This window comes from Toxoplasma gondii, chromosome IX (assembly GCF_000006565.2).
Source record: "Toxoplasma gondii ME49 chromosome IX, whole genome shotgun sequence".
Classification (NCBI taxonomy): Eukaryota; Apicomplexa; class Conoidasida; order Eucoccidiorida; family Sarcocystidae; genus Toxoplasma; species Toxoplasma gondii.
Genome location: NC_031477.1, coordinates 627,764 through 655,734, shown reverse-complemented (window position 1 = coordinate 655,734; position 27,971 = coordinate 627,764). Strand labels below are relative to the sequence as shown.

General features: G+C 50.1%; 4 protein-coding genes across 4 annotated transcripts; 1 reads left to right on the top strand and 3 right to left on the bottom strand.

Moving 5' to 3' along the window:
- Nucleotides 1–364: 364 nt before the first annotated feature.
- On the bottom strand, nucleotides 365–1,369 carry TGME49_267435 (hypothetical protein). The gene is made up of 2 exons (XM_018781465.1): nucleotides 1,225–1,369; nucleotides 365–1,160 (listed from the first exon to the last, which is right to left on the bottom strand). The coding sequence occupies exons 1-2, from the start codon at nucleotides 1,354–1,356 to the stop codon at nucleotides 915–917; spliced, it is 378 nt and encodes a 125-aa protein (XP_018636236.1). The 5' UTR covers nucleotides 1,357–1,369; the 3' UTR covers nucleotides 365–914.
- On the top strand, nucleotides 1,225–6,349 carry TGME49_267440 (RING zinc finger protein). The gene is made up of 7 exons (XM_002368771.2): nucleotides 1,225–2,168; nucleotides 2,670–2,877; nucleotides 3,397–3,740; nucleotides 4,329–4,477; nucleotides 4,833–4,908; nucleotides 5,282–5,333; nucleotides 5,925–6,349. The coding sequence occupies exons 1-7, from the start codon at nucleotides 1,890–1,892 to the stop codon at nucleotides 5,969–5,971; spliced, it is 1,155 nt and encodes a 384-aa protein (XP_002368812.1). The 5' UTR covers nucleotides 1,225–1,889; the 3' UTR covers nucleotides 5,972–6,349.
- Nucleotides 6,170–19,830, bottom strand: TGME49_267450 (alpha-tubulin suppressor protein). Its single transcript, XM_018781466.1, has 23 exons — nucleotides 18,493–19,830; nucleotides 17,991–18,128; nucleotides 17,370–17,452; nucleotides 17,000–17,060; nucleotides 16,124–16,222; nucleotides 15,879–16,005; nucleotides 15,325–15,422; nucleotides 15,018–15,130; nucleotides 14,552–14,608; nucleotides 13,797–13,923; nucleotides 13,492–13,601; nucleotides 12,677–12,800; nucleotides 12,155–12,198; nucleotides 11,611–11,709; nucleotides 10,997–11,048; nucleotides 10,648–10,776; nucleotides 9,910–10,056; nucleotides 9,562–9,672; nucleotides 9,020–9,127; nucleotides 8,346–8,496; nucleotides 7,918–7,988; nucleotides 7,708–7,761; nucleotides 6,170–7,261 (listed from the first exon to the last, which is right to left on the bottom strand). The coding sequence occupies exons 1-23, from the start codon at nucleotides 19,223–19,225 to the stop codon at nucleotides 7,128–7,130; spliced, it is 2,970 nt and encodes a 989-aa protein (XP_018636235.1). The 5' UTR covers nucleotides 19,226–19,830; the 3' UTR covers nucleotides 6,170–7,127.
- A 2,578-nt stretch (nucleotides 19,831–22,408) lies between these two features.
- On the bottom strand, nucleotides 22,409–27,621 carry AP2IX1 (AP2 domain transcription factor AP2IX-1). The gene is made up of 3 exons (XM_018781467.1): nucleotides 27,134–27,621; nucleotides 26,519–26,922; nucleotides 22,409–26,167 (listed from the first exon to the last, which is right to left on the bottom strand). Exons 1-3 carry the CDS (start codon nucleotides 27,215–27,217, stop codon nucleotides 23,626–23,628), a joined length of 3,030 nt encoding a protein of 1,009 aa, XP_018636234.1. The 5' UTR covers nucleotides 27,218–27,621; the 3' UTR covers nucleotides 22,409–23,625.
- Between the last annotated feature and the right edge of the window lie 350 nt (nucleotides 27,622–27,971).

Below are 27,971 nucleotides of genomic sequence, written 5' to 3'. Positions count from 1 at the left end.
AAGAGTGACGAGTGGAATGTGAAGCATACGAAGGAATTTATCGGCCATTAGTCGCGAAAAAAAAAATCGGGTAGAACTTTTTGGGCACTAGACAAGGCTGAGGCAACGTGTCAGCGGACAGTCGTACTATCCAGCCGTTAGCAGGTTACACACGCAACATGAGAACGCGTATTCTTCATCAATGGGTTCCAGTTTTTCTACATATCAGGTTGATGGAGTGGGAGCGGTGTGTCTGCAAGCGAAATTCATAGAAATCGTTTCTCACTTTCCATGTTACACCCATAGAATTGTATCCAGAAAGTCGCTTCCAGAGATTCTTCACTGGAACGCCGTGCTGGAGATGCTCGGTTTTTTTAAGACTACAGGGAACCGAGAAGTATGTCCTTTCTTGCTGCTGTGGTATCTGAAAGGGGTGAATAGCCGTACGCATATTTACTCCGTCTGCAGCGTTAGAACCTTCTCTAGGAATAGGGGCGCAGAAGTTTCTCGATGTCCGTCCTTGACGTAGGGGGCAAATGAGAAGCTAATCACGTTACGTGGCTGGAAGTTCCCCCACAGAAATCCAGGACTGGGAAATGTGGCACACAGAAGAAAAGTAGGCGCTCTGATACGTGATCGGTTTACCCTTGTCAACACCGTTCTGCTAGCGAGTAACTTCCTTGATTCGGCCTGCCAACGAACAAACGAGCCTTCGCTCTCCCAAAATACCGCGCTGTACACTTTTACTGCATTTTTGGCCATCTCACTGTTTTCTTGTCATTTCTGAAACTCAACGATGCAAAGGACGGTTTGTGGCATTGCATTGCTCCCGCTCTCAAAACTACCGGTGGATGGGAGTATCTCTACTACCTCTGCTCATCCTGCTTTCAAACAGACGGCCGATATGTGTGTACAGAAACACCGTTGGATCATTCCTACAGATAGTTTCGGAGTTGTGATGGGGTACGGTTCACTGTGATGACGTACAGGACCCCTTGCCGAGCATTACCTGCGGTAAGGAGCTTCTGACTTTTCACTTTCACGGGTTTTGTTTTCTTAGTCCACTGGACACTGATGCGAACAGGGGGATTTCCATCACGCAGACCAGACGCCACTTTCGTATTCATTCTGCCGGGAGTGGGACTGCCAGAATACAGCGTACCCGGGAACCACCAGAACGCCTGTGTTGTCCAGCATGGGTACTTTGAATGGGAATTGTCAAAACATTCAAGGACACCAGAACGCCTGTGTTGTCCAGCATGGGTACTTTGAATGGGAATTGTCAAAACATTCAAGGAAAGGAGCCTTTTGCACATGCGTGTGACGAAAGGTTTCAAGGGGCGTTTCTCTCTCTCTATTTTTAATGTCTTGGCACATACGGAGAACGAAGACAACCAACCTAAAGAAAACAACACGACTAATCGGTTTCTTTTCAACAGTGAAAGAAAGTAGCAAACTCGCGGCGGCTTCTTTACCGTCTCGCCCTCCGATGTGCGCTGCGACAACTCGCACTGACGTCATGCATTTACCTTGTGCGTGATTCGATTTTTTTCCTGCATCACCTCTTCCCCCGGAGAATATTCTTCGCTCTCTAAAATAGTGAACACCAAAAAGTGTTGGCGGCAAGACACAATAGACAGTCTCAGCTTTCCGCTTTTGCACGAGACACGACTGTTCCTAAACAGAGAATTGCACGGAATTTTCAAGGTCTCTGGAACGAAGCGAGTAGTTGTAGCTGTTGCCTTCGTTGTCTTGCCGGTCTCCGGTAATTTCTTTTGTTTTCGTAAGCGGAAGGTAAGCGGGTCCTTTTGTTTCCTTTTTTTTACTGATATTTTGACAATTTCGTCCACTTCGGGTGCTCCAACCTGGTTTTTCTCCCTCCTGCGTCATTCCCCAGAATCGCCCTCGCGATGGGTGGAGGAGTCAGCCGGGACCGGCAAGAGCCCTCTAGCCGACTGAGTTACGGCCCTCAGCAGGTTGTTTTCATTCCTGCCAGCCAGAATCCGAACGTGGGGGGCCGAGCTGGAACTTCCAACGTTCCTCTTCAGCAGCCAACAGACCCTCGATTCGACCCGCAAAGTGAAGTTCCTGTACCGAATCCGGAAGCTGTTCCGCGGCTCAGTGTACAGCAGACTTGCGTGGTCAAGAACCCAGTCAACTTGCACAAGCACTCCCTAAAATGCTTCCACGTACGCGAGGGGGAACAAAACCGCTGCAGGTTTCTATTCTATATTGCGCAGGTGGCCGGTGGCCACCCAGTGACTTCTCGAAAATATATGTACATGTGTATACAGAGACATTCTTGCATGGCAGTATACTCTGTCGGGTCTCGACGAATCCGACAGACCAATGCACGTCTCAGGGAACCGGCCTCAATTCCTTCATGTACTGTTTCAGTAATGGCAGGCCTCTGCCCGCCCTGTTTTTGCATGAATTCGAGACTCGAATACATGTCCCCAGAGAAGGAATGCAAGACTAAGCCGGCGGTGTTGAGAGGTTGGCACTCCAGAGCTATCCATGAATTCTCCGTTGACGTAGCTTTTTGATTTTCCCTGAATTTTCTTTTGCACAGCTATCTAGACGAACGTCTACGGGCGATACATAACCGAGGCCCAAGGAATGTTGTTTTGGTCGTAGTTTTTGCCGCTGAAGCCGTTCTCGATTGCAGATGTTGCTGTGTTCGCGTGCAGGACCCCTCCTACCCCGACCGTCTATTTGTCTCCTTCTTGTTGGATTCCACAACTGAAGTTGACATTTCCGTTCACTACTACGCTCAACAACTTACAGATGCGGCAACAGGCGCGCCCACTTTCGTTTCTCGACTTTCTCGTCCAACCTCTGAAAGCTCGCGGCGCTTCCCTGCAGCAATGAACCAGCACTTCTGCACAACTGCCGAAGGTACGGGCCTTGCATTTCCCCTTTCCCTGTGTAAGAAACCCTCCAGATGCGGTACGAGCAATATCTGAATGTGCAGGTTGCATACCTTGGGGACTGCAGGGGTTCGCCGGCGGCCAGAGTGCCTTTTCCTTATCCGTGTGCACTGACAGCTGCAAAACAACGGTGTCAGTGAAATGAGAAGCTCGCGTAGAGATGCCACACGTGCTTCCCTGGCTTGCACGCGTTTTCACCATTGCTGTGCAAAATTTCTTGTGAGTCTGAAACACTGACTTGCCCCGAAGTACGCTGTTTCTCCAGTGTATCTACGCCTCGTTACAGTGTCTTGTCGATGCTGATTTCATCGCTTGTATCTTGATTGATGAAATGCACTTGGGGGAAATCGGGCACACGCCTCTATTGGTGTGTCGGATTTAGCCGTGAAGTGCTGCAATGCAGCAGTCCCTCCCCCGCGTGGCGGCTCACCGGGCGATTTGCACAGCTGGTGCCTCTGTCGTACCCCGTGTTGGTCCTGTGATTCAGAAGCTCTTTTGCTCTCGGAGTTGCATCAGCAGCAAGCGGTTCTGGACAGTGAGGACGAGGACGAAGACGGCGGTGTCTACCCAATCACCGTTTGTCTTCGATCCGTCCCGCCTGCCCAGTCGTCTGGTGCCTACCAGCCGACTATGGTGAAAAACCAGTACACTTTCGCTCGGATCCTTCGCGCTCCGCGGGGCGGGCCCGCCACAGGAACTGATCCAGCGGCAGCCGATGCGTCTGCGAGTAGCAGCGCTGGGAATTTCGGCACTTCCTCCCCAGGACAGGATTGGCGGGCTCAGATTGTCAAACAGAAGATCCAGTTTGGCACACGAACTTTCGAGGTTCAGGTGAGTCGAGCAGCCGGAAAATTGTCCGTAACAGAGGCGTTCTGTGTTTCGTAAGCTGGTGAATGGGCGGCTTTCGTATGTTGATGATGCTGAAGTTTTGTGCGATCGGATCCATTCAATATGGTCGCTAGTCATTCGGGACGTGTTTCAATTTGGCGGGGAAGCCACAGGGGGTACTTCAGTGTTTTCTCTCAGGCATCAGTCTAGGTCTCGGAGACTCTGTGGAGACAATGTATTTCCTTTGAGGTTTCCGGAGAAGTGTTCCGTTTACAGACTCCGCAATCACACCTCCGGTTCAGGGATTTGAAACTTTTCTGCTGTTCGGTAACTCGTAGTCGGAAGCCTGGAGATAGGGGAGCGATCATTTCAAGATGCATTTGAAAAAGGTTTGACCTCTGAAGAGGTGTTTTCACTTGATTCACGGACCTATCGGGGGATGTGCTTTCACGCTTCACCTCGCGACTATGTTCGACCTGGGGTGGTACAGTTTGCGGGTCTTCCGTGGTTTGTTGCGTTTAGCGTTTAAAGTTCCTCACTCCACCCACGAATCGGACCGTCCGTGTTCTGTGTCTTCTTCCATGTTGTCAGGAAATCTTCGGCATCGAGCGAGGGAACAGCACGGAGATGCAGCGGTTGCCGTCTGGAACACGTGGCGGCAACGTTGGAGCCAGCTCGGGCGGCGACGAGTCAGACAGCAGAAACTCCGGGGATTGCCAAGTCGACAATCTCGCTGGGAGGTGAGAGAAGAAGCGGGTTTTGTTGCTTGTGTCACTTCGTTTGAAAAAATGCACTAGTGGTCTTCGGAAGTTGGAAGTGTTGAGTAGCCGTGTCTTTCAAAGGGAAGAGAGAGACAGAGACGCAGCGGGCTGAACAGTCGAGGTGTTGGAAGAAGGAGAGATAAGCAGAAGGCTACCGAAGTAGAGGAAGTAAGGAAGCAAATAGAAAAGGACACCGTCTGGCGTTTGCAGTGGCTCCCGTGATCAAATGCTTCCTCCAAACCCAGAGAAAGTGCTTCTGAAATCTTGATGTTTATCAGGAATATCGCTGTTTCTGTCAGGCCAGTTCTTCACTTCTGTTTTTGGCTTTTTGCAGAGAGTGTGTGATTTGCCTGGCTGAGGAACGCAACACGGCGGTCCTGCCGTGCCGCCACATGTGCCTTTGCAGCGGCGTAAGTGATATGAATGGAATGCCAGTTTCACTGTAGAAAATATGGTTTTGTACGTGAAAAAACTGGAGCAGAGATACGATCCTGAGTTCACGAAGCAGCCACACAGAGATATTTGGAGTGGTGAAAGGTAGAGCAGCGTGAACGCTTCGGCTGTCCGATTCCCTGCTATTCTGCGTCACAAAGGTACACTCAGCCTCTGATATAGTAATTGAGATTTTCAAGCGAAATCAGATGAACCCTTGCGCTTCGACTGAAGGCAACCAGTTACAAACAAGTGCGTCTCCGTGAATACCTTATGGAAAGAAAGGTCGCTTCTCAAGGGAACTGAACACAGTCCCGGCGTTCGTGCGGCACGTGTGCTTGTGCTTCACAGTGCGCGAACATCATGAGGATGCAAAGCAACAAATGCCCCATCTGCAGGCAACGTAAGCAAAAGAAAAGACGTTTAGTACAGTGGTTCAGGTGCTCCAGTGACAGTCCCAGCGGTAGCGCCTCTCAAAAAAGTAGGCTTTTGGCGCACTGTAAACTGTTTCTCTTCATGGAGGGTAAAACCGAGATGTGCGTAGCTCTGTGATATGAAACTGCTCGGGATCAGGAACACACAAATGGTCGCGGGCACAAGCGAAGAAAACGGCTACAGCTCGACATTCCGATATACTACAGTAAAAAACGTTTCAGCTTTGCCATACTCGCTGTAGTTTGGTATGGACCCCCGAAGAGGCAATTATTTCTCAGGAGCTTAGACATTGGTAAACACAACTACTCGCCAGAGGAAAGCACCCATTACTGCCTCGTATAGGGGAGAATGCACCAATTTCTGGAAGTGCGCGCACATTTCTCAAATGGATGCGTACATTTGTTGCGTCGAGAGGCTTCAGAAGTGCCCTGTCTTACTGATGTGTACGCTGTGTCTGTTTGCCTTCGAAGGCGGCAACACTCTTCACAGCGGTTTTCGTACCGGGCTCACGCCTTGCACACATGCAATGGTTGTGTGTTCGACATGCGGGTGTCTTCAGCTGTAACGTCGCTACTCCAAATCACCATGAAAACAAATCCGGAGTAGGCGACGGGAACCCTACAGTTTTTTTTATTCCACCCCTTGTGTGGTTCTCGTGTTTTGTGCATGCACATGCCACAGCTTGGCCATGTTGTCATGCGGTATAAGCGATCTCCAGCGACGGAGAGCACTGTTCCTAATCTTTACAGCTCCTCAAATGCACCGAACTGAACGAACGCTTGTTCCGCATCCTGTCTGACGTTTTCAGTATGAAGGCATTCATTTTCTCGGCAGGGTGCAGCTACGACAGGGGCACTTTTTGCACGTTCACGCATCACCAAGTTTAACTTCTGTTTGTTGCCTTGGTGGACCGCGGCGCCGTTTGAAAAGCAGAATAGCTCAACTAAAAAGATCTGTGTATTCGTGCATTCGCGGCGCAGGATGGACACGAGCGATTCGCCCAATGGCGCAGCTGACGCGCGCCGTCCGATGATAGACGTCTTTGTCCCTCCAAAGATGGCAGTTGTCTCTGAAAGGTCGCCTGTTTGTACGGGCATTTCAAAAGAATACTGAGGGGTTCGATGATGCAGATGCGAAGATGTTCACGTCCTCTTCGGACCGCACTATAATTGAACAGCACTACATTGGTGACAGGGGGTTACCCACCGTGGAAAGCAAAACACTGAAAAATGGCATCTTTAACAAGAACAATGAAGAATCAAGTTCTTCCCGTGAGCATTATAGAACACGTCGGCCACAACAATTTCTTGGAACACGCATCACGGAATTTATTGAAAATATTCCCCTGGAAACGATATCGGCTTCACATAATTCACTCAGTGACGCGCCATGCCATATCTGCACTGCCTGCCCGCATTCCATAGTTGACTGAACTCGAAAAGAATACATTTGTCATCTGATTCGTCGGCACAAACGCATTTATTAGGAAAGGCATGACTTTAGGAGAAAGGCCATACAAGCAACAACCTGTCTTAGGGAACCCAGGAAATTGGGCCTGAGGTCAGCCGCACTGGCCAAGCGGCTGGTAGACAAAGACAGGTGGGTCACGTCCTCGAATACAAAGATATGCAGTTTCAAAGGAGAAGCCGAAACTAGATGTTCAGCTTTGATCTCACAGGTGATGGAAAGACTACAGACCCATACAGCCGAGAAGGAATAACACAGAAAATCCATCCACCAATCATAGTGCCAAGCTCCAACATCACCTGAAACCCGAACACCACATGTGGCCCATGAAACCAACAACGCCAAGAACTGCCACACTTGCTGTGGCGCAGCCAACAATGACTCCCAGAGACAAGCCAGCCTCTATCGAGCTGTTGTCTGTTTCCGTGCCTGAGAGGGAGAGTCGCGCAAAATGAAAAAGCGCTTGCCATCGTCTAAGCAGTGATTGAAACATCAATTCACTAGAGGGTCTTCGCGTCACGTAAAATACACTAACATGCAGTGTGGCTTTTGTAAAGTAGATGACTTTCAGTTTGTCTCATTTCGAATACCCATGTAGCTTGGTGAGAGTTCACCGCAATGACGTAAGCTTGAAGTGATACGAGCCGCAAACGAAAAAAACACGGAAGCCGTGAGGTTTTGCGACAGGCTACTGAAGAGTACTAATGAGATGATCGGTGATCCTCTTCGGATGTTACCTACAAGTGCGTTGTATTTACCATCGATTTTCACAGTATGAAAACTAAACCTCAGCCTGTCCAGTTTGTAACTGATAGTGGAGAGCACTGCTAACAGTTTTATGACAGGCTTTTCATAGCAATACACTGTTGACCTACTTGGACATTCATCCGTCCCATATTTCGGCCCTTTGCAGCTCCCTGCTTCTGTCACTGAAAAACAAAGTTGCAGAGGAAAAGAACGCTTCACCGTCTGCGCACAGGAAGCGAAGTAGGAAAAAATTTCTACCGCCGGTTTCTGGTAAACAAGTCAGTACTAGTCAGATAAATCACTGAAGTGCATGGCAATGTAAGTAGAAATCTACTCACAAGGAGACTCGCAAGTGCCGCCCCATGGTTCCAGCTCGATGGTCCTCTCGCGTTGGCGAATTCCTTCGCAGCTGCACAGACAGAGACATGAAGTAAGCAGAGAATACATGTTTTAAAACTTCAATTCGACGTCACGGAAATACGTGTTTCGGTGGAGCGCACACCAGATTTTCTGAGCTCTCTGCCTCTGACACGCTCACATGCAAGCACACAAAAGGGATATTCTACAAGCACTTGTATTTCATGTAGTCCTGGCCACGGAATCGCGCACATCAGAAATTCAGCTACCCTGTCTCCTGTCGCCAGCTTATGAAGTTCCGCGAAGACCGCAAAACAAGGTTCCGTTCCCGTGGCTGTGGACAGTACAACTTAGGACGACAATATGCGGTCCTCGAGTGAAACCGAATTATTTTCTGTATATTCCTTACACGCTCCGACAGCTTCCCCAAGCTCCCCACTCTCCAGGGACACACGGAATCCCGATCGTGCCGACGAAAATCTCTCCTTCGCCGACGCCGCTCACGACATACAGACCACGGACTAGGCGAGACTCTACAACGGTGCCGAGCTCCTGGCGGCCTGCACCGTGATGTACGGAAAAGAAGTTGACGGAGTTCGGATACGTTTCAACAGGAAGCTGGGAATAACCGCCCGACTGATACTTCCGTCAAGCGGGGATGGGCTGCTGTACACCCCCAAGATTCCACGACATCGCAAGGACTCTTCGACACTTTGCTAAGAGCCTGCGATTTCAGTTTGCTCGCCTAACGGAAGACTTTACAACAGTTGCGCACTCATCATCGACTTGGGTCTGCTAGCTGACAGGTGGTGCATTCTAGGAATCACGGTTCGAAAGTGGTTATATTAAACCGGTGACAATGACGACAGGGCACGCGAAGAGGCTTCGGCATCCGGATGGGGCCACAGATGGGACAAAAGCCAAATGTTTCCAGCGCGGATTCAGTGCACGATTTCGTGCGCATAGGTCTAGAGCAATGCTGTCTTCAGATGTGACCTAGTCTCGACAAAAAATCGTCAAAACAACTGCGTTTTGAGACAGACTCGTGGGCACATTTGCACCTGCATCCACAGAGGATCTTACGAGCTGAACTTATCAACGTCTGCCCATTTCCTCCCCAAGCGAACGCCTCGCCGGTGACCAGCAGCGCGACGAAGGAACGAGTCAAAGAAACCAATCCATAAGCACGACCTGCACGCAAGTCGAGACTCTGGCGAGATGTCTTGAGTCGGAAGTGTTCAGAGCAGTAGTTTCCGTTGTCATACTGTGACAACTCAGTTTGAGTGAGCACTTATCGTAGTAGAAGACACCCCCGGACGATAGACATGGGAATGTAACCATGCACAGCATTGAATGTCGCGAGAGCTCCTGCTACTAGAACGATCAAGGTCGGCGAAAAAAGTAGAGACAAGCGACCGACGGACAAAAAGGTGTTAGGAGAAGCAAGTACACACTTTCCAGATGTAGGCGATATATTGGAGTTAAGATCCACAAACATTAAGCCGTCCAGGCGCCAGAAGAAGCACGTTTCGCCCTCGTGTGCGTTTCTCCGCATACTGCGCAGTCCAGTCCTCTATGAAGTCGCTGAACATCGGTACACCGCATGTAATGTAAGTTGCACTCACCAGCCAAAAACGGTTGGTTCCATCCGTCGCCTCCACTCTCTTTATCCCCCCAGCCGTACACGTCGCCGCTATGGGAGACGATTGCAAATGCAGACTTAGAGGCGCCAACAGCTGAACGCACATGTTTTCACCGCACATGCAAAATTTGGACGAGATGATATTTACAGCACACCACAGATCAGTGCTACGCTCGGAATGTGAAGTCTTGTGCAATCTGCAGCAGCCATTCACGTTGAATATGTAACAGACGTCCGCGGAATTCTCCCGGGGACACTGCGCCGTACACACTGGAAGGGTACGACTCGAATCTACACCTGACCAAACTGGCTCTTTCCCGCAATGACCTACCTTTCACCCCTTTACGGCCTCCCGACAGCACATAGCTAGGGACTTCACCTCCTTTTGCGGAAGTTCCCCAAGTGATGATTTCCCAAGATCCGTCCGCTACAGCCGGTTTCTTCACTGCCATGGCTGCGTGCTCGTTGAAACGAACATCTGAAACAAGCGCGCAAGATACAGAAATGGGGGGCTTGTGCATACAGTATCTCTACACTGGAAACCCAGACTTGAAACGACACAAATACCTTATGACTCAGTTGCAACGAAATGATCTCGGACTCGATTGAGCCCTATTAAATCGCCCCTGTCTATGCAGTTGAACCCAGAACGCTGTATGTCAGAATTGTTCGAACCAACGCTGCCGTATCATCGAAATTAATACCCGTGTCGAAATCGGCATTGCGGAGTATATCGAGTCGACTAGAAGCAGGTCGCCAGACATAAAAAGTTGAACTCTATGGACGGGATTTCAAAATCGTTTCAAAGAACTGGTACGGGAAATTCGAGCATACGGAAGTTGCATTCTTGTAGTCTTCTGCGAAAAAGTCACCTAACGCACATGACACTTCGACAGAAAATCACCTTGGAGCACACACCCGGCATCGGTCCTTTTCCGAATCCGGGCTATATATATATATATACCCTCCTTTTGACAAAAAGTGCAAAGACACACGAGTATGAAACTGCTATCATCGACGCTCTCGGTGAAACCGGAGTAACTGCAAAGATGATAGCGATAAAACGCACCTGTAATACCCTCAGAGAGTTTTGTTTTCACATCGGAGAAATTCTGCGAAATCGTTGGCCTCTCTCCGACAAATTCCTCATTGCAGAAAGCTCCTTCGTTGCTTCCGAGTCCCCAGATGTAAACGCCTCCTGATAGTATAGACATTGTCACAATGATAAAACAAGGCTGACGCCAAAACTTCGTTCCGCCCGCAGTCCCACACAGCCTTCAAACGAAACGGCAATCACACTATTCGCCTAACAGGAACGGGGGGATGACCATCCAATGCAGTTGGAGTACGGCGCGCTGGAAAAGAGCTAAAGTCACTTTTCCTCGGCTTCGCTTACAGCCGCCAGTATGCACTCTCACCCTTCGCATCAAATGCCGCAAAGCATGTCTTTTCGCCAACTATTTTCTTAATCTGTAAGCATACAACAAACACAGCAAATGGCGTTAGACAAAGGTCAGAAACCGTCACAACCACACCACAGTGAAAGGATGTTCTGAACGAAACGACTAATTTCGCACATTTTTGCAGTGCGTATCACAGAGGTTGCACGATTTGCATGTACTACAAACATGGCATCCGAAAATGAGACAAAGCCACACGCGACCGACACACAATCTGAAACCGCAATTCGTTGTATCATTTCGTACGCAGCCGAATTCAAGTTCTGCCTGATTAAATGCCTTAATGGCACCCACGAAGTTCTAAACGGATGCGTCGTCATTCAAACGACCCCAGCAAACCTAACAACGGCAGCAGTAGGAAATCTTTGCTAGAGAGTCGAGGAAGTGTTTGAGAGTACCCAAGAAGTGTCAGCATGCACAAACCGACGGCGACTGGTCTGCAAAAAGGCCTTACCCCACCTCTCAATGCCCCCTTGTCAGTCAGTTCTTCCTGAATCGGTCCGCGTTTGGAACGGTAAGGCGCAGATCGCGCTAGTCTTCCCGGTCTTTTGAGACTAAAGGGCTTTTCTCACCTCAACGCCAGCTAGCCGACTGGGCACTACCATGCCTTTGCCCCAGGTGTACACAGACCCTCCCCCTGTCAGGGCTGCGAATCCGACGTCGTTGGCGACCTGGAGAAAATAGGGAACAGTCTAAAGAGCACAGACTTGCCTCATCACGCTCCCCTGGGATTCTATTTCTCAAGTTGTTCCAACCAAAAAGCCATCGTTCGTTAAGGCACTGTAAACCCCGACATTTGTCAAGTATTCTATTCGAGATTTTCCGTGCAGTGCGCCATCATCGATCTCCAATCCTCCCCAAAATGCGCAGTATCAGACATCGCTGAATTGCTGTCCAGCTTCACAGAAAAGATCACAAAACCTGAAGAGGCGAGCGAGCGCGAACATGGACAAGAGAAACGCGATATCCATTCAGTCAACCAAGAAGGTGAAGATACGCATTGAAGGATTGTCCTTCTCAGATTTCTGAACATTCCCCAGATGACCTAGAACCAGTGCAAATGTCACAACTGCTACGTCTGGACACCTGCGTGAAAACCATTAACGGGGAACTTACCAGGTCAACCACACCTGTCGGCTCTGGCGATGGAAGCGTGCCGCCTGCAAGCGTGGATGACACTAGACAGGCAGAGATGAAAATTATTTAGAGGATTCACAGACAAACTTGCCTGATGCAGCCTCTCAGCGATGCCAAGCTCGCAGTGACTCGCGTAGCAAAAAATACGTCGCTGTCGTGTCTTCATTCTCCGTCTTGAATAATGAAAAACAATCCGTCCACGCTGGAAACAGCAGGAATGAAGTCCGCCTAAGCCAGTTCTTGAGTTCATGAACGGTCTTAACCTCATGATAAACAAGGACCTGGTCCGCCATTAGGACGAATACGGATACAGAATAGGTGTCAAGAGTTCCCAAGACCAACAGCGAACTCACATATTTGGAAACTGCTGAGTTGTTAAAATTGCATGCATCCCCTTCTTCACCCCAACGACATCCCATTCCCATCACCTGTCCAGCTGCGATACATTTCGCACGTATCTTTACTCCAATGAAGCATTATCTTCAGAACTTCTGTGCTCACCGAACTGGTCGAGTCCCCACGCATACACAGAACCTCGAAGTAGCAACACAGCCATGGCGCCTTGCGTGGCGACAATTTTTTTCACGCGTTGGCTGCGGGTTGCATCGAAGGTTGACAGGTCGCCCTGGACATTCACCCATCACAAGAGAAGACCGTACACAAAGGATTCCTGCAGACATGACGGCTAGAGGCGATGCAGAGAAAGGCCTCAATTGACGGCATCGCGGTGTCGCAAAACGCAATGAAACACACGACAGGAAATGTCATATGTTGCCCCGCGTCCAGAGGTCGTTCTGTGTCAACTTGGGTCTAGTAGCCATCGACCGTGTAGGGCTCTGCCACACACTGTAAGTCAAAGCTCGAAAACTGCAGTCTTGTGACAATGGAAAAAGAAACGAGTTCTCAAATTAGGCATGGTTATGTCTTAGAGACGAAAGCTCACTCTCTGTGGAAAACCAGATATCGATCCTGATTGCCTTCAAGGAGCCACGCTAGTCCTCCCGCAGAGTGGAATCCTTTACATGGTTTACAGAAAGTAGAGGTCACTTGGAGACACAGACGGAGTCACATACTGGCACTTATTGTCCACCTTACGAACCGTGAAAAAAGCATTACTGAGTCGTTCGGTCGTTGTTCCCACCACTCGCACATGACGGGAGACTGTAACAGACACACACCGTCCCACTTTCCATTCTGCAAAGATGGTGACAGCTTCTGAGTCCACTCAGCAAGATCGACGTCCATGCGGGGTAAGCAGCCAAAAGCCTTCAAGTTTTGTTCTAGAAAATTGCATCCAGAGTGGCCTTCGCATTCACCTTTGCCTCTGCGCTCATCGTCCCACCCCTGTCGGCGGCTCCGAAGGCGAGAACAGTGCCGTCGGCGAAGAGCAGACCGAACGCCTTTCCTTCCCGATGGCATGCAATGCCTGGTTGAAGGGCACCAAAGATTCACAGAAGTTCGGGGCAAGTGAAGGCGTAGAACGGAAAAACCAGATTCCTACAGAGCATCGAGTCGGTTAGCTACCACCGTTGTGGTCCCTGTGAGAAAGTGTTCTTTCAAGAACGCGTCTATTTACTCATCGGTAAGCACCCGTCTCAGCGGACTGCGAAAAAAAACTCACCTTCGAGCATAACCGTCTTTGGTCGACTATTCTTGATGGCTTCGTTCACAGCCTGAAGCTCTGTGCATGCTTCGGACGAAGCGTTGCTGCAGATGATCTGGGGTGTCGATGCAGTGGTATGCCGAGGCTGCAAAGACAGCACTCCCGAAAACATAAAAACGCACGATTCAGGGGTGGAGCGCGCAAGCTGACGGCCTGAGACAACGAACGAGGTTCCCCGAGATTTGTTTCAAACGAAAACAAAACAAACTAGCCTCGAAGCAATGAACTACCTATATCGGTTCATTAACGCACCATGACTACGAAAACACAGAACATCCGGTAGGAACATCGCATGCACGAGGATAGAGGGAAATGTACGTTGAACTACAGACAATAGTTTATGCTGCGAAGGGACTGTGCGTAGACTGCTAGTTCGCACGTGACCGACCCATATCGAGGACCAGCAGTCTCGGAGGAGGCGCCTGTCTTCTGTAGAACTGGTCTGACTCCTCGGACGAGTTGGTATGACACGACACGACATCTCGCTCAGAATGGGGGAATGTTCTCAAACAGAAAACCCTTATCATATCTGGCTTGCGCGCGCTGCAATGAAACGCTTTCCAGAGGATCCGGTAGCTCCCCCAAAGACTCCTGTGTGGACAAGTGGCACGCCTGTTGAAACCCAGTACTCCACAAAACCAAAGTCAAGAGCGACTCTGACTATGACACCGTCTCATGGCAGGGGACCCAAGCTGTGCAGTGCCCCCTCTCACCGTAAGGCCCTGGCTTATCGCAAACGTATCCGCGGCACCGCATGCGAAGTCTGCATGCTGCAGCAGAAAGGCAAACATCGGAAGTACGATCCCGCGGCTTCGAACGCTGGCGTCTCAATTGTAGTACTAGATCCTTCCCTATCCCATCCAGATTCGTGAGACTCATAAAGCACTTCCGTGTCTGTACTCTTTCGCAAGTGTACACTCTCCTGGGCATTTCTCCTGTTCTGGTCCACACTCTGGTGAACAAAAGCGACGCAGTCTAATGCTGTCGGAACACACTGCGCAACAACACCTGGTGTTGGAACGTCCCACAGCAGCTAGAAACGCATTGACACAGGAATAGTCAGTGACAGTGAATCCTACCCGTGCTCGTTCCTCATTTCACTGATACTAGTGCTCCTGGAAGTCTACTTCTGCATCACTGTCCGCTAAGAAGTCACAAGGTTCGTCGGCAAGTCCGTACCTCCCACGACGCTACAGCGCTGTTTGCGGGCGGGCCACCGTACGCGGTCATTCCGACTGTGACGATCGTCGCCGGCTGGGTGCCGTCAGGAACATACTGTGCTGCGAACGCTCCTGTGTTGAAAATAAATAGAAACGCAACATGCGCATTGTGGTGAGGGCACATGAGCACACGGTCGTCAACAACGGCGCGGCAGTGGCTTTCTACAAAGCAGGTGCTCCGTTCGGAACTCTACCGCCCTCAGCAAAAACCACACATGTGAAACATGGAAAGCCGGTCTCTGGAGCGTCAGAGAACTCAAGCCTACCTTGAGTGAACCAAACTTTATTTACTGATCTGTCAGCGCTTAACTGGAGAAGACCCGCGCTTGCCGGATTCTGCGAAGCAAGGCGGTCGATCGCTGCTCTGGTGAGAAATTGGAAAGAGGAAACGAAAGATTAGCGTGTGGACGAAGGCATTGACTTCACCGGAACATCTGTGTACAGAAGCAAAGTGCTTCCGCTACCGTAGTGCAAAAACCCATTAGAGCCGTCCATCTAAAATCTTTTTTCGCAGGTGTGCTTTGTAGTGGAGGGTGAGTCCTGGAATTCTGGATTCACTGACGGCACACAAATGCGGGTTATGCCTCTCAAAGTGGCCCTTTCACAACATGAGCGTAGCGGGAAGTCGATGCAATCGACCCTGTCGTGTTCCAGCTCGGCACCCAGCAATACGGGCATGCAAAACTCCCAATTCGCCTGCTTTCACCAGCAGGGCAGAATACACATCGCGCCCGTTATAAACTGCAGAATAGCCTCAAGAACGCAACTTCGGGTTCACCCACCTGCCGGGAGTGTCTTGTGAACGGGACAGAGGGCCTACCGTTTGTCCGAGGAGTCTGTGTCAGTGTAGCTGATCATGTTCAGTCCTTGAGACGCTTGCGTGGCGACAAACGAGGAAATGCCACCTGCACCTCCGATCTCGCTCGCTGTTGGTGCCGCCTCCCCAGCTAAAACACAAAAAGCAACGGCAGCTCCGCTCGCGTACAACATTGCTGGCAAGCATTAAGGGCAACGGTAACACTGTTTCTCTGTGCATTTTGACACAAGTTAGTCCGCAGCGCGCACCTTGTATCGCGTCCCATGTTACAAGGCCAGTGGTGGTCGAGGCACCCGCAGAGTGCTCATCGAGAAACGTCGAGGCGTCGGTCCCCCCTTTGACAACACCTGAAAACAAACAGCATTTGACTCGCTTCGCACTCTGTTTTCCATATGCGGATGAGTGTCGATGCATTCCGATGCATCTCACAACTTACGTGCAACTATGAGGAAGAGAACTGGGATTAAATCAGCAACTCTAACATATGGGAAACGACAATATTTTGAGTAGTAACTGTGGGTGCTACCTTTGCTACATACACTTGTTAGGGTGCGCACTTGGCGTGTGTGTTGAGAGCCGCAGACGAGCGCACACAAACACATCGAAGAAACGCACCAAACCTCGAGACAAAAAACATGATAATATGTTCTAATTCCCCGTGGTGAACGCAGTCAGCAAATGGCGGAGCGAGAGAAAACTACCACCCAGATGCTAGTATGATCAGTACCATCGCAGTGGTAGTATCCCACAGATATCACGTGAGGCCCATTCCTCCATGTGACCGATATCTGCTCTTTCCACTTTCCCAAAACCCCTGGCTCTACAACGCCAAGTTTTTACTGTATGTCTACCACCAGCATGAGTCTATATGTGATTTCGCCACAGTCGAACCTAGACGTTGAAACATGCAAACTAGAAACCGGCATCATGTTATATTGACAGATGAAAGAGAGTCAGCAGAGTCCTATTGTTAAACACAGTTCCTGCATCGGCCCGTGAGGACGTTCGCTACCCAGCAGAGTAAAACCAGCATCTGCTAGAAAGACTACGGGGCAACAATCGGACCAAATGTCGTCAGTGAGTAAACTGACGATGAAATTCGGATATGGTTATAAGTAACTTACACTCATATTCGCCAGTGAGAATGCGACGAGGGTCCGCGCTCATACTACAAACGTCACCGCACTGGCACGAGAGCAAAGAACAGAGGAATCAAAAAACATAGCGTAGAGAAGCCTGGAGTAAGTATGTTGGTGGTTTTATCACGATGTTTCCCCAGGTGTGTGTACAGGTCGATAACTGGTAACCTGGATTTGCTCTAGAGTATTCAGTCTTATGATTCCCTCTTCTCGCAACTGCCCCATGTCCAGACACCAGTGACACCTTCCCTCGTAGCCTGATAAAGAACGAACAAGCATGGATTTCACCTGGCTGACTCGAGGACCGCTTAGAGCGTAAAACCGGAACTGCATAAAGGGTAGTGACGTTTCATACCTTGGCGGCAGACAAGCCGCTCGCTTCTGCACTCGCTGGATCGCTTGCAACCGGCACGACCCGACAAGAGAAGAAACCGTCACCTAGAGCAAAAGGCAGTACAAACTGACCATCACACTGTGCCTTGCACGATTTAGAGTCAGGACACACAAACACGTTACTATCTAAGAATGCAACACCCCGAAAGTCAGTGAATCTGAGAACTACATCAAGACGTTCTGCGCTATCGAATCCGTTCATGCCTCACCGTTGAAACGTGCGCATTCGGGGAAACATGCAAGATGCATGTAGAAGTTACTCCAGTCCAACAACTCATGCAACTGCCGGTATTCTCGGCAACGTGCTGCTAGACCGCCGGCAGTCACGAGAACAGATAGATGCCAACGCCACCCATACCAAGAATTATCAAGCGCGCACACTCGGATCTCTCGTGCAACAGCTCATCTGTTACAGAGGTTTGATATTTGTGCTAACTGAGTTACAACCGTACTCTCTGTCGTTTCTACACATCTAGTGATGCTTGGCAATTCCCTTGTCTAGTTAGATCTGTTTCCTTGACTCACGTCACGCCAGATGGGTTAATTGAACTCCTCGAACCTTGTGAGGAAATGTCACACTTACAGAGCCTTCGCATCTGTTCATGGCAGTCACGTACAGCCGGACACGCGCCAGTGCTACTTTTCCAGGTCGCTGACTTGATGCTAATAAACAAGGAGCCGCACGTCAGCGCCACAGCAGTGCCTTCAAAACCTTCAAAACCTGGCGGATAGAAACAAGACAGTGGCACAAACTTGGTAAACGTCCCTGTAGTTTCAGGATCAAAAGGAGGAACAAAGGTGCCACAGAAACCACCAATACCGGACTACCAGAAAAATACACGTGTCGGGACCGCAGAAAAGCCCCTGGCACCCAGTTAGGAAAGTACTGCCGTTATGCGGCACAGCGCCGGAACGCCCGTTATATAGTCAAACGGATGCTTTCTCTAGGTCATGTAGCAAATAAAGCCACAGCACCGGCTGAGATAGATGGCTCGGGTAACGAAAGAAGTGAAAAGTGGGATGTGTTGGGAGCTTCACTCGCATGCTGTAGTATACGGTGAATCGACACTGGTAGTAGGACCTACTTTTCGACTCAGCAACTTGAAGAGAAGAGGGTGAGTCGTGCAAATGCATGAGTTCGTTGTCGCTGAAAGTAAACCTTCGTCGCTGAGACCCACGCGAATGCAAAGAAGCGCTAACATCCATGACCAGTTCAAGTTGTCCAGCCTGAGAGTGCTTAGCAGTCCGCCGAGGTAGTACGGCTACAGCAGCCTCCATGGCTACCATGGTGAAGAGAACGAAGAGTAACAGCGGCCTCTTGAATTTGGTCGCCAAAGGCAACCTTTTGCCAAAATGTCCCCATTGGTTTGTAGCGACTCCATGTCGTTCACTTCCATGAGCCGCTGCTCTTGTGCAGACCTGACTTTGATTCCTATGGCGCCTAACGCTGTTCACAGCACATCTCATTCGAGGTTCCGGTGGTCGCCGACAATAAAATACCGAAGACGAAGGGTGGTGTGCAGAGTAGAGCTGCATGCTGTCCACAGGTAAGCGAAGGAATGCATTTGCAGCACAGCTCAACTGCTTTGGGGACGCCCTTATCTTTTCTTCAAAAGAAGGATGCGAAAATTGGAAATCATTGTGCGTATGCAAGTCAACTGCTGCTTGAAAACAGGGCTGTGCCGCCGTTGGCACCCGTGGACCGCCGGAGGGTAAGAATCCGCAACAACTCAGACAGTCGTGAGGTCTTAAGGAGCAATCTTCCAACCGTCTTCTCCCTTGCAGCTGCTGGGCAGCCGCCACTGCAGAACAAACCATAATGCCGTGTTTCCGCCCCTGTCCGAAAGCCGCCCGAGCGGAAGATGAGGATGGTAACACCCAACCTGCGGCATGTCCGGGAGCAGCTCGGGCAACCGGACTTGACAGAACTAACGAGGAATCAACTAGTGTTCACGGATCTAATAAACTCTTCCCCTTCCCGCGAGACTTGGGGACTCTCCTGGGCCACGGGGAAGAACTTCTGGGGGGGCTTGCCTTCAATACTTGCCCACAAATCAAAAACCGTACCAGTCTACATAGCCACACCCGCTGTGAATTTGTTATTTAAGACAAAAGTGACACGCAGCCACTTCAAGTCTCTATGAACAGTGACAAAGCCGATTTTGTCATGTTCTGAGCGGTGGCAGTGCGGCAAGGATAAACGAGGACGTCGCTAGCGTATCATGTGCCTAACCTGCCTGCCGTTGTCATACACCATAGATTTGCAAGCCGAACCGCGCAAAAAACGCCTGTCGTTAGATTCGAGTGTTCGCAGTCAAAAAAATACCTGTGGACATTTTCTCACGCAGAGACGCCGTATTTTGTAGCCTAGCGTGTGCGAAGGGCGTGCCTCAGCGCAACAAGCAGATCGTTGTAATCTCTCACAGCAGGCACCAGAAACATGCACAAGCCTGCATGCCAATTAAAGGTAAAACGCGTCTGATTCTTTGTTCTTCGCAGAATTCAGCGAAGAATTTTCCCCGCATCACATGCCGCTAGTCTATCTAAATTTACCACTTGTCCAGAGTCTTGTCGCTAGCTGAACTGTCCCGAGTGCCAACACAACAATCGATGCACCGAACAGGTCCCTCGTCGTCCCAAGAAGTCGTCGACGCTGTCCGAGGGTACACGGACAGGAAAATTTGCATGTGGCAACATTGGGCGGGCTGCGGGGGAGGGGTGGTGGAGGGGGACAAGGGGGGTGTTAAACCATAAACCTTCAATTATCGCATAAATATGACTGTCTGCCAAACAAGAAATCCACTTCCAGATGGAACGAGTTCTTTACGTTGTCCTGATTGATGGGGGTAGATGCGCAGATGGCTCCAATGTGTGCAGCGCTCTGGCAGTCTTCTCAAGTTGCTTACCGATGCGAACGAAGCATCTACAGAGGGATCACCAACGAATTTTTAGGTTTGCGAATTTGCTATTTCACTAAGAAGCCGATGCTATCACAGCTTGAGTTTCACAGGGTCTAGGAGCTTCGACAAATGCCACGTTGCTTAGGTTGCGGCGTCATCAGTATCAGTGCCTACCTTTCAAGTTCACAGAAGACGTGTGCATACGGTAACAAACTAGGTTGTTCCTTGGCGTTCGACAAGTTAACTGCTAAGGTCAGCTGGATATATTCGAGGGGAACTCCCGTGGGTCCCGCATGTGCTGTCGCGGTACAGTTCGGTTGAAAGAAAAACAGCTCTATCACCCCCGGAACTCGCACCGTTCTCTGTCATGCAAGAATTTTTCGGTTTATTCCTCATGTCGACCGTGCTAACGACCAGAGACCGTCTACACCCTCAAGCAGACAACGTAATGGTAGTCAGTGAATTCGGCAAAGTGCGTAGGCTTCTCCGAATTTACCTTTATTTTATTTGCCGGAGTGTGTCTGCGTCATCACCGGTGCCTCTGTATTCTGGTTCACGCTTCAGTTGTCATCGTGCGTTCGAGCTTCCACCGGGATCTACGATAGAAGTCAAATTTTCTGTTCTAGAAAAGACGTACAGTTTTGTTTTGCTGGTGTCTGGTTGGTGCCATTCTCCCTTTTGCCTCCACCATTTGAAGTCTGCCTCTTCGTAGGTCATCATTATCTGCATTTGTCAAAGGTATGTGTACAGCAGCTCAGCCAGATTTGCTCTCCTGCTTTTAATGACGCCACTCATGTTGTCGTTTGCCTGGCTGCACTGTTTCTGAGTTTTCGCGCGATTATGTGTAAGACGGTTCTTACCATAAGAAACTGATAACACTGCGTCATGAAACAAAGCATATTCGCATGATTCCGGAAGCATCCATTTTGGAATGAGTCTGAAAAACGGATTATGCATTTTGTTTCGATAGTCTTCGCTACCTGAGTGGCCGTAGCCATGGGTCTTTTGCATTGGCAAGCAGCCATCAGGAATAAACTCGTCAGGACTTGCTTTATTTCTCAAGGACGTACTGTCTTGTCAATTCAATTTTGAGACGGCTGCTCATCATTCGTTTGAGTCACGTCGACCAACGGTGTCTGCATGATTACTGTTTGGGCGTTTATTTCGTGGTGCAGATTAGCTGAGTTTGCATTCGGCACATCGAAGTAAATGGAAATGTTGAGTGGACGAAAAGGCTCCCCTTGGAGAATCTGTTCTAGCAGTCTAAAGGTTTCTGCAAGGCACTAGTGGAAGCCTCGAACAGAAAAACGCTACAATCATCTGTGAGACATAGCTTTCTGCTCTGCAGTGTTAGTTTGTAATTGGAGGTATATCGTATCGAAAAGGCCAATGGAAACGGCACAAATCATGCCTATCCAAATTGATTAGATTTTGGCAACAAACAAGAGCCGCTCGTAGGCAGCAGTAGCGTCAGCACAGATTAGGATAGCCGACACCTGCCTCTTGCCCTGCCAAAGGGACATCACAGTGTTTTGCTTTGTTTACAGCATTGCTTTTCAGACTGTTCGTGGTCTATTTGCGTCGTACCTTTGGTCACGATTGTAAGTGAACTACTCGACGGAAGCGGGTCACATGGATGGAATAAGAAGGTAGGTGTGCTGGGTGCATTTGTAACCGAGGATGCCATCTCTGCCTTTTCGTCCCAATGTGGGGGACCCCGCGATTGAGATCGTCGGACTAACCTGTGGCGGCATTCATAAGATTCATAATATATACACTATCTGTTGCCTTTTGATGGCAGAGGAAATTTGGTGACCGGCTGGCAGTATAAGTGCGAGGAACACACACGGCTGATCTCTCGAGATTGCCTGGATCGACGATGTACAGTGCTCAGAAACAAGCAAAGGACAGAAAGCCCAGTAGTGGCTAGCCGCAGTCAGTTGACGCCGATGTGACTCACTGAAGTAATCCAAACACACTGCCAACGTCTATTCCGTTTGTTGAATATCGAGGTTTTTCTGGTGCAAAGAGAGGCAAGATCAACGCTTCGCCGTCCGAATGCCTTTTGTTGCAAGCAAGATTGAGGCAATCCTGAAACATCGCTGGCCGCATTACTCCAGCTAGTTCAGTCAGCAGGCCACGAATGTACAGTAACCCGCAAAAACAGAGCGTGAAACGGATGTGTCTTGAAAGTGGTTTTTTGCACCCAACGGTGCGACAGAAGGACCATTTGTCACCGATTCATAAGCGATTGAGGACGCGCACCAACAACCGGACGAAACTGTGCGATAGTACGTATTGAAGACAGCTCAATCTGAAAGACAGCACGGATCGTGGTGGTGGATATCTGTTTACAGAATCACGACGCCCCATGCAAAATTTGACAACGGTTCCTCGACTCCATTTGACGACTAATACAACGGCTTGCTTTAAAAAGTTTGCACTTGGAGGAAAAAGATAGTCGTCCACGGTAAAAAGCGTAACGTAAATAGCACGCTGACCCACATTCCCTAATAGAGGGTGACAACAACCATTTGAATCACTAAAACAAGAGTGACCAATGTGGGAAAGGTATTAATTCAAAGAAATGTAGCATGTAATGATACAAGAGCCCGCCGTCATTCGTAACTGACCCCCACACAAGTAACCCCCCAAAACAAGCCAAGTAAAGAATTCGATACATACTTAACAGAGATGTCACCTTCTCGATATATCCAGTCGATCCACGCCGTCCACGAACACCAAGAAACACGCGACAAAAGCAAAACAAAGGCGATTTGCTGACAAAGATACAAAAATGGAAGACGTTATTCTCCAGTAGCATCCCACACGGGCCCTACAAGTCTCTACGCCACAACACAGCTGCCTTCCTCTCGCATAATTCCTTTGTTGGCATAGTTGTATATACATGTACAAAGGACCCAGTAATGACAGTCATGATTGGTGCAATGCAGCTGAATCACAACAGTAAATTTTGCAATAAGTGATACACCACGTAGCGGGGAAACCACTTTATTATGCATGCTCAGGGCATTGCACCTGATGCATGCATACATTTCGCGATACACATAGACACTGCGTATCTGTTGCATGAAAATATAACAGACAAGGACTCACTCACAAACTTTGGCTCTCCAAGGAATTCCTGTCCTGATACGAGGAACACCGCGTACTTTGGAGACACAAAATTAGTGATTATTCCGTGTCACCACTGAACGACACTCACAACAAAAGCGATGATCAAAGGCGTCCACTGAACACGCTGTATCCATGCCTAGTCCTTGAGGCTCCTGAATATTATCTGCCATAGGTTACGACTTATACGAGTACAGCAGAGTCTCGAATCCCTTCAGAGACATTTTCACCTTCAACCGCATCGCTGCTTCCTCGTCGCATGTTTCTCCCGGTGTGTCGGTCTGCTTGCTCTGAACCTTGCATCACATCTTCTTGACCCATTTGTGGATCAGCGGAATTGCCAAGATGACGATTCTTCGAATTGTTGACATCAGGAATTTTTTCCAACTGCAAGCACGCTTGCTTTTTCTGGGCGCTTCTTGACTCACTGAAATCATCTTTGAGGGAATCGATTGGAACCGTGAGACCAGAAGCCGCTGCTGAAGGCAACTCGGTCGTTGTCTGCAGTAAGTTGTGGTGCGGACTGTAAAGGTGTTGTGGAATCTCCAGAGACTCCGCAAGCTTCTGCAACTCTGCAAAACTCAGCCCTAGCGCCGCCTTGCCCAACATTTCCGCCGAATCATCGTCGAACGAGTTTCGATTCACCGCTGCAGGCCGGTCGGCCTTGGAGTCTTTTACTCTTTTAGGCGCGACAACATTCGCTTCTTGTCTTGCGCTGCCATCGGACAATCCTGCCGCGGATAGGGAACATGAGAAAACCGACTCCACAGGTAAGTCACAGACCCCGGCAACTGCGCGACTGTCTCCCGGCGTGTTTTCGGTTGCCGGCCTGGATACAAGGAGAGACCGTGACTGTTTTTTTGAGTGCAGTTGCTTTAGCTGGTGCTGCTCATTCAACTGCTGTTGGTACTGCTGAAGTTGCTGACGCGCAACTCTCTGGTCGAAGGCATGGCGGGCTGCGATGGCCATGAGCCGAGCCCGTTCGCAGCCGAACTTCTTGTTGCTGAAGGACTTGTAATTCTGCTTCCCATTTTCGCACCAGAATGCTACCCAGCTGTTTCGATCTTTGGCAAAACGCACCCCAGGCATGGGGGCGTCCTCTCGGGGCCACGCGGGGCGTATCTTCTTTTGTGTTGTCATCCGCGCCACGCATTGCAACGTTTCATTGTTTTTTGCGACATCTGTTGCTGACTGGGGACTGGGCTGTTTGATTCCGTGTCCGTCTTCTCCATCATCGCCCTGAGAAGGTGAATCGGGCAATCCATGTTCCGTGATCAGACTTGCCTTTCTTTTTGTCCGATTCTGAAACTCACCCATGTGCCCACCACCCAGCTCGACAGCCAAGGATTTGCGAGAACACGGTTCATCTGGAGACGCAGAGCCCTGATACAGTGGTCCGGACGGCAGTGTAAGCCGAAGCGCACTGCGAGCCTTGTCCGCGCCTTCGGGGACGGACCAATTCGGACCTCGCGGTCGAGCTCTCTTTTTGAGGGCACCCGGCAGCTGAGACTCCGCTTCCACACACTCATGCTTGTCTAAGGCATGACCACGAGGAAAGATTGGCGCCAAGAGCTGCTGCCCATAAGAGGCAGCGCAGCCTTCTGCAGATCCTACAGTGCCAACGCCGTTTACATTTCCCGTAGAAAACGAGTCAGCACCTGCGTAGGTCGAACTACGCAGCACTGCAGTGGCGGGGTGGTCGAGTCCCAGATGCCGCTGGCCAATTTCTCCACCTGACAGTACGGCTTCCAAACCGAGCGGGCTCGGAGGCCGCACAGCGGGGCGGACGCGTCGTGAGCGGACCATGTGCTGGAGGCTATCTCCATCACTTCCAGTTTGTGAGGAACTGGGGGACTTGGCGTTAGTCGATCCTTCCCGGAGGATACGACTCAGGTCTTGCGTCGAGGGCGCATTCACGTCACCTGAGACAGCCGAAGCAAGCGCTCCTGTTGCGAATGCTTCGGGCTCGTCCCAGTCCACCATCTGATCAGGGTTCCCTAATGCCTCCAGTTGAGAGCGAACGTCGCGATTCCCTCGGTCATCTACAGCTGAGGTGGTGCTAGGGGTTCGACGGAACGGCGGCACTCTCCAGGGTAAGCCTGTCCCCAGAAGGGAACTTTTATGCAGAAGCGTCAGCTGCTGCTGCGCCTCTACGACACTCTGTTGCACTGCTGCGATCCCTCTCAGCATGTCTTTCGCTTCAGTCAGGAGTGACCACAGGGCTTGGAAACCGTGGCCGCCGTTGGTGTCAAGAAGTTGTGAGACATCGTCGTCCAAGAAAAGCCTGCGCCCGTCCTTACCAGACACAAACGGTGCCAGTCCATCAGTCGACGGACTGCCACGCCTTAAGGTGTGCTCCCCTGTCAGGCGCTGTGGCGGATCATCCTTGGACATGCGGCCCAGAGAATCCTGTCGATCTGGAGAGGAAGGCAGATTATCGGTCGAGCAACCGGTGGTTGTGTCTGGCGTAGCGTGGCCGGGTTTTGACTCGGAATTCGATGTGCAGTAATCAGGAGCACCGCGAGGAGTTGTAGTTGAACTTGTAGTCAGCTTGTCAGCGAGTCTTTCCGAGCACTTCTTGTCCCCTGATTCGGAAGAGGCTGCCCATGCAGCGGTTTCTAGCAGGGAATTCAATGGACACCATGCGCCATCCCCAGTTTGAAGCCGTGACACCGCGTTGCTTCCCAAGCAGCTGACTTCCCCGTTGCCTGTGAACCCGGAAGACCTGCAGGGAGAAATCACGAACACACACTGCTGGGTGATACCATGGGTACTGTACCAAAAAAATTGATTGATGGAGGCCCAGAAGAGCGGAATTGTGTGTGTGAAGGCGATTCCGCCTCGAATAGAATTTCTGTCAACCCCAAAACGATGCAAAACATATTATATACGTTGCTAAGAGTATACGCACAGGTACACACACACTTTTGAAGCACAATACACTCCTTTGCCTGTCGTCTTTGAATTGGCTATTGGACACCCATTATCGTAAAGAAGAGTCGGAGTCGTCGAACGCCTTCTTGAACACATTCGAGTTGTGTCTCCACTCTATTAATGCCACGATGAGCACACTTACGTTGACGTGTCGCTTGTAATTTTTCTTGGATAGCCGCAGTTCTCCGCCAATACATTCGGGACACTCCTTGGGTTCGGACTAGAGGATAATCTATCGGGACACTCCGCCTTTGAAAGCTTGACACCTGGGATACAATCTAGTCCCTGATCTTTCAGGCATTGACCGTTTTGAGGAGCAGCAAGGCTTAGTGCGAGAAGTGTCGAAGTAAACGACCTAATCCCTGAAGCACTATTTCGGCGGCTGCTAGATGCTGGGCAGGTGGCTTCCTGTAGTCCTCCAGACAGATTTTCCGTTGCTTCTGGAGCACGTGGATTGCTGCCGGTCGCTTTACGCTTTTCGTCGGATGAGATCATTAGATCCAAGCCACTCTTTGGCAGCCCATCATCGTGGTTACGGATTGTCGCCTATATAGTTTTACACACATCGAGCACGCACCCGCATGGTGAAGCCTTCCAGCTGTAAAGACAATCGCCTGCGTAGAGTCTTGTAGGCCCCACATCTAACACAGACCTCGTTTTCATTATGACGGGTCACTGTTAATCGGACACGACTATCACGCTCATGGCTTCCTGCTGCATGGGAGCTGTCGTGGACAGGCACCTAGAATGGACTTACCGATTCCTCCATTTCTTCGGCAGGTCCCAATTTTTCTCTTTCGTCTTGCGAAAACACAACTTTTCCCATGCGTTTATGGATCATCTCTGTAAAAGCGGTAGTCACACGGCAGCTTCTCCCTTGTGGCAAAATACCCTGGTGGACGCCTCCAACGTGATCGCTGATGGTGGTGGAACACCTGCCCCAGAATGGTCTCACTACGACGCCTAACGTCAACACCTAGCACCCGAGCGCATGAAAATCAGGGACAAGTGAAGGTGCTAGACGTCAAATTCAGTATACCGTGAAGATATAAAATGCGGTCGACGGCTTTCCGCCCGGGATTGTACCTAAGAGCACACCAGAACTTGCCATTGGAGTGGCACGGAAATCGTGGCTTCTCGCGATCAGAGGACTAGAATAACTCGATAAAACCACTACGACAATTGCATGTACACGTCTGACAATTCCTGTCACGTGTAGGTCGAAGATGGACGCCGCCTTTTTCGTAACACAGACGGACTGCCCCGGAGCAAAGCTCCGGAAAATCCTGCGCACAGCCACAGGGGACTGAAGGGCAAGACCGTACTAGCGCGAGAGACAGTGGCTGTGGAACGGGGCTTGCACAAAGCGATCGTGTATCCAAAGTCTGGAAACTCGAAAGAAGGGGCCATCTGGTCGCCCAGCAACCACATGTGCATACGATACGAGGCGAATTACTTAAAGTTGAAACTGCACATTTGTTTCCCCTGGGAGAAAAGCGCTGGACTGACACTCAGCAAAGAGATTGCCCAATTCTGGCTTCTCCCCCGCTCGTTCCCCTTCGAGACGTCCTTCCACGAGAACTCCGTCCTCACAC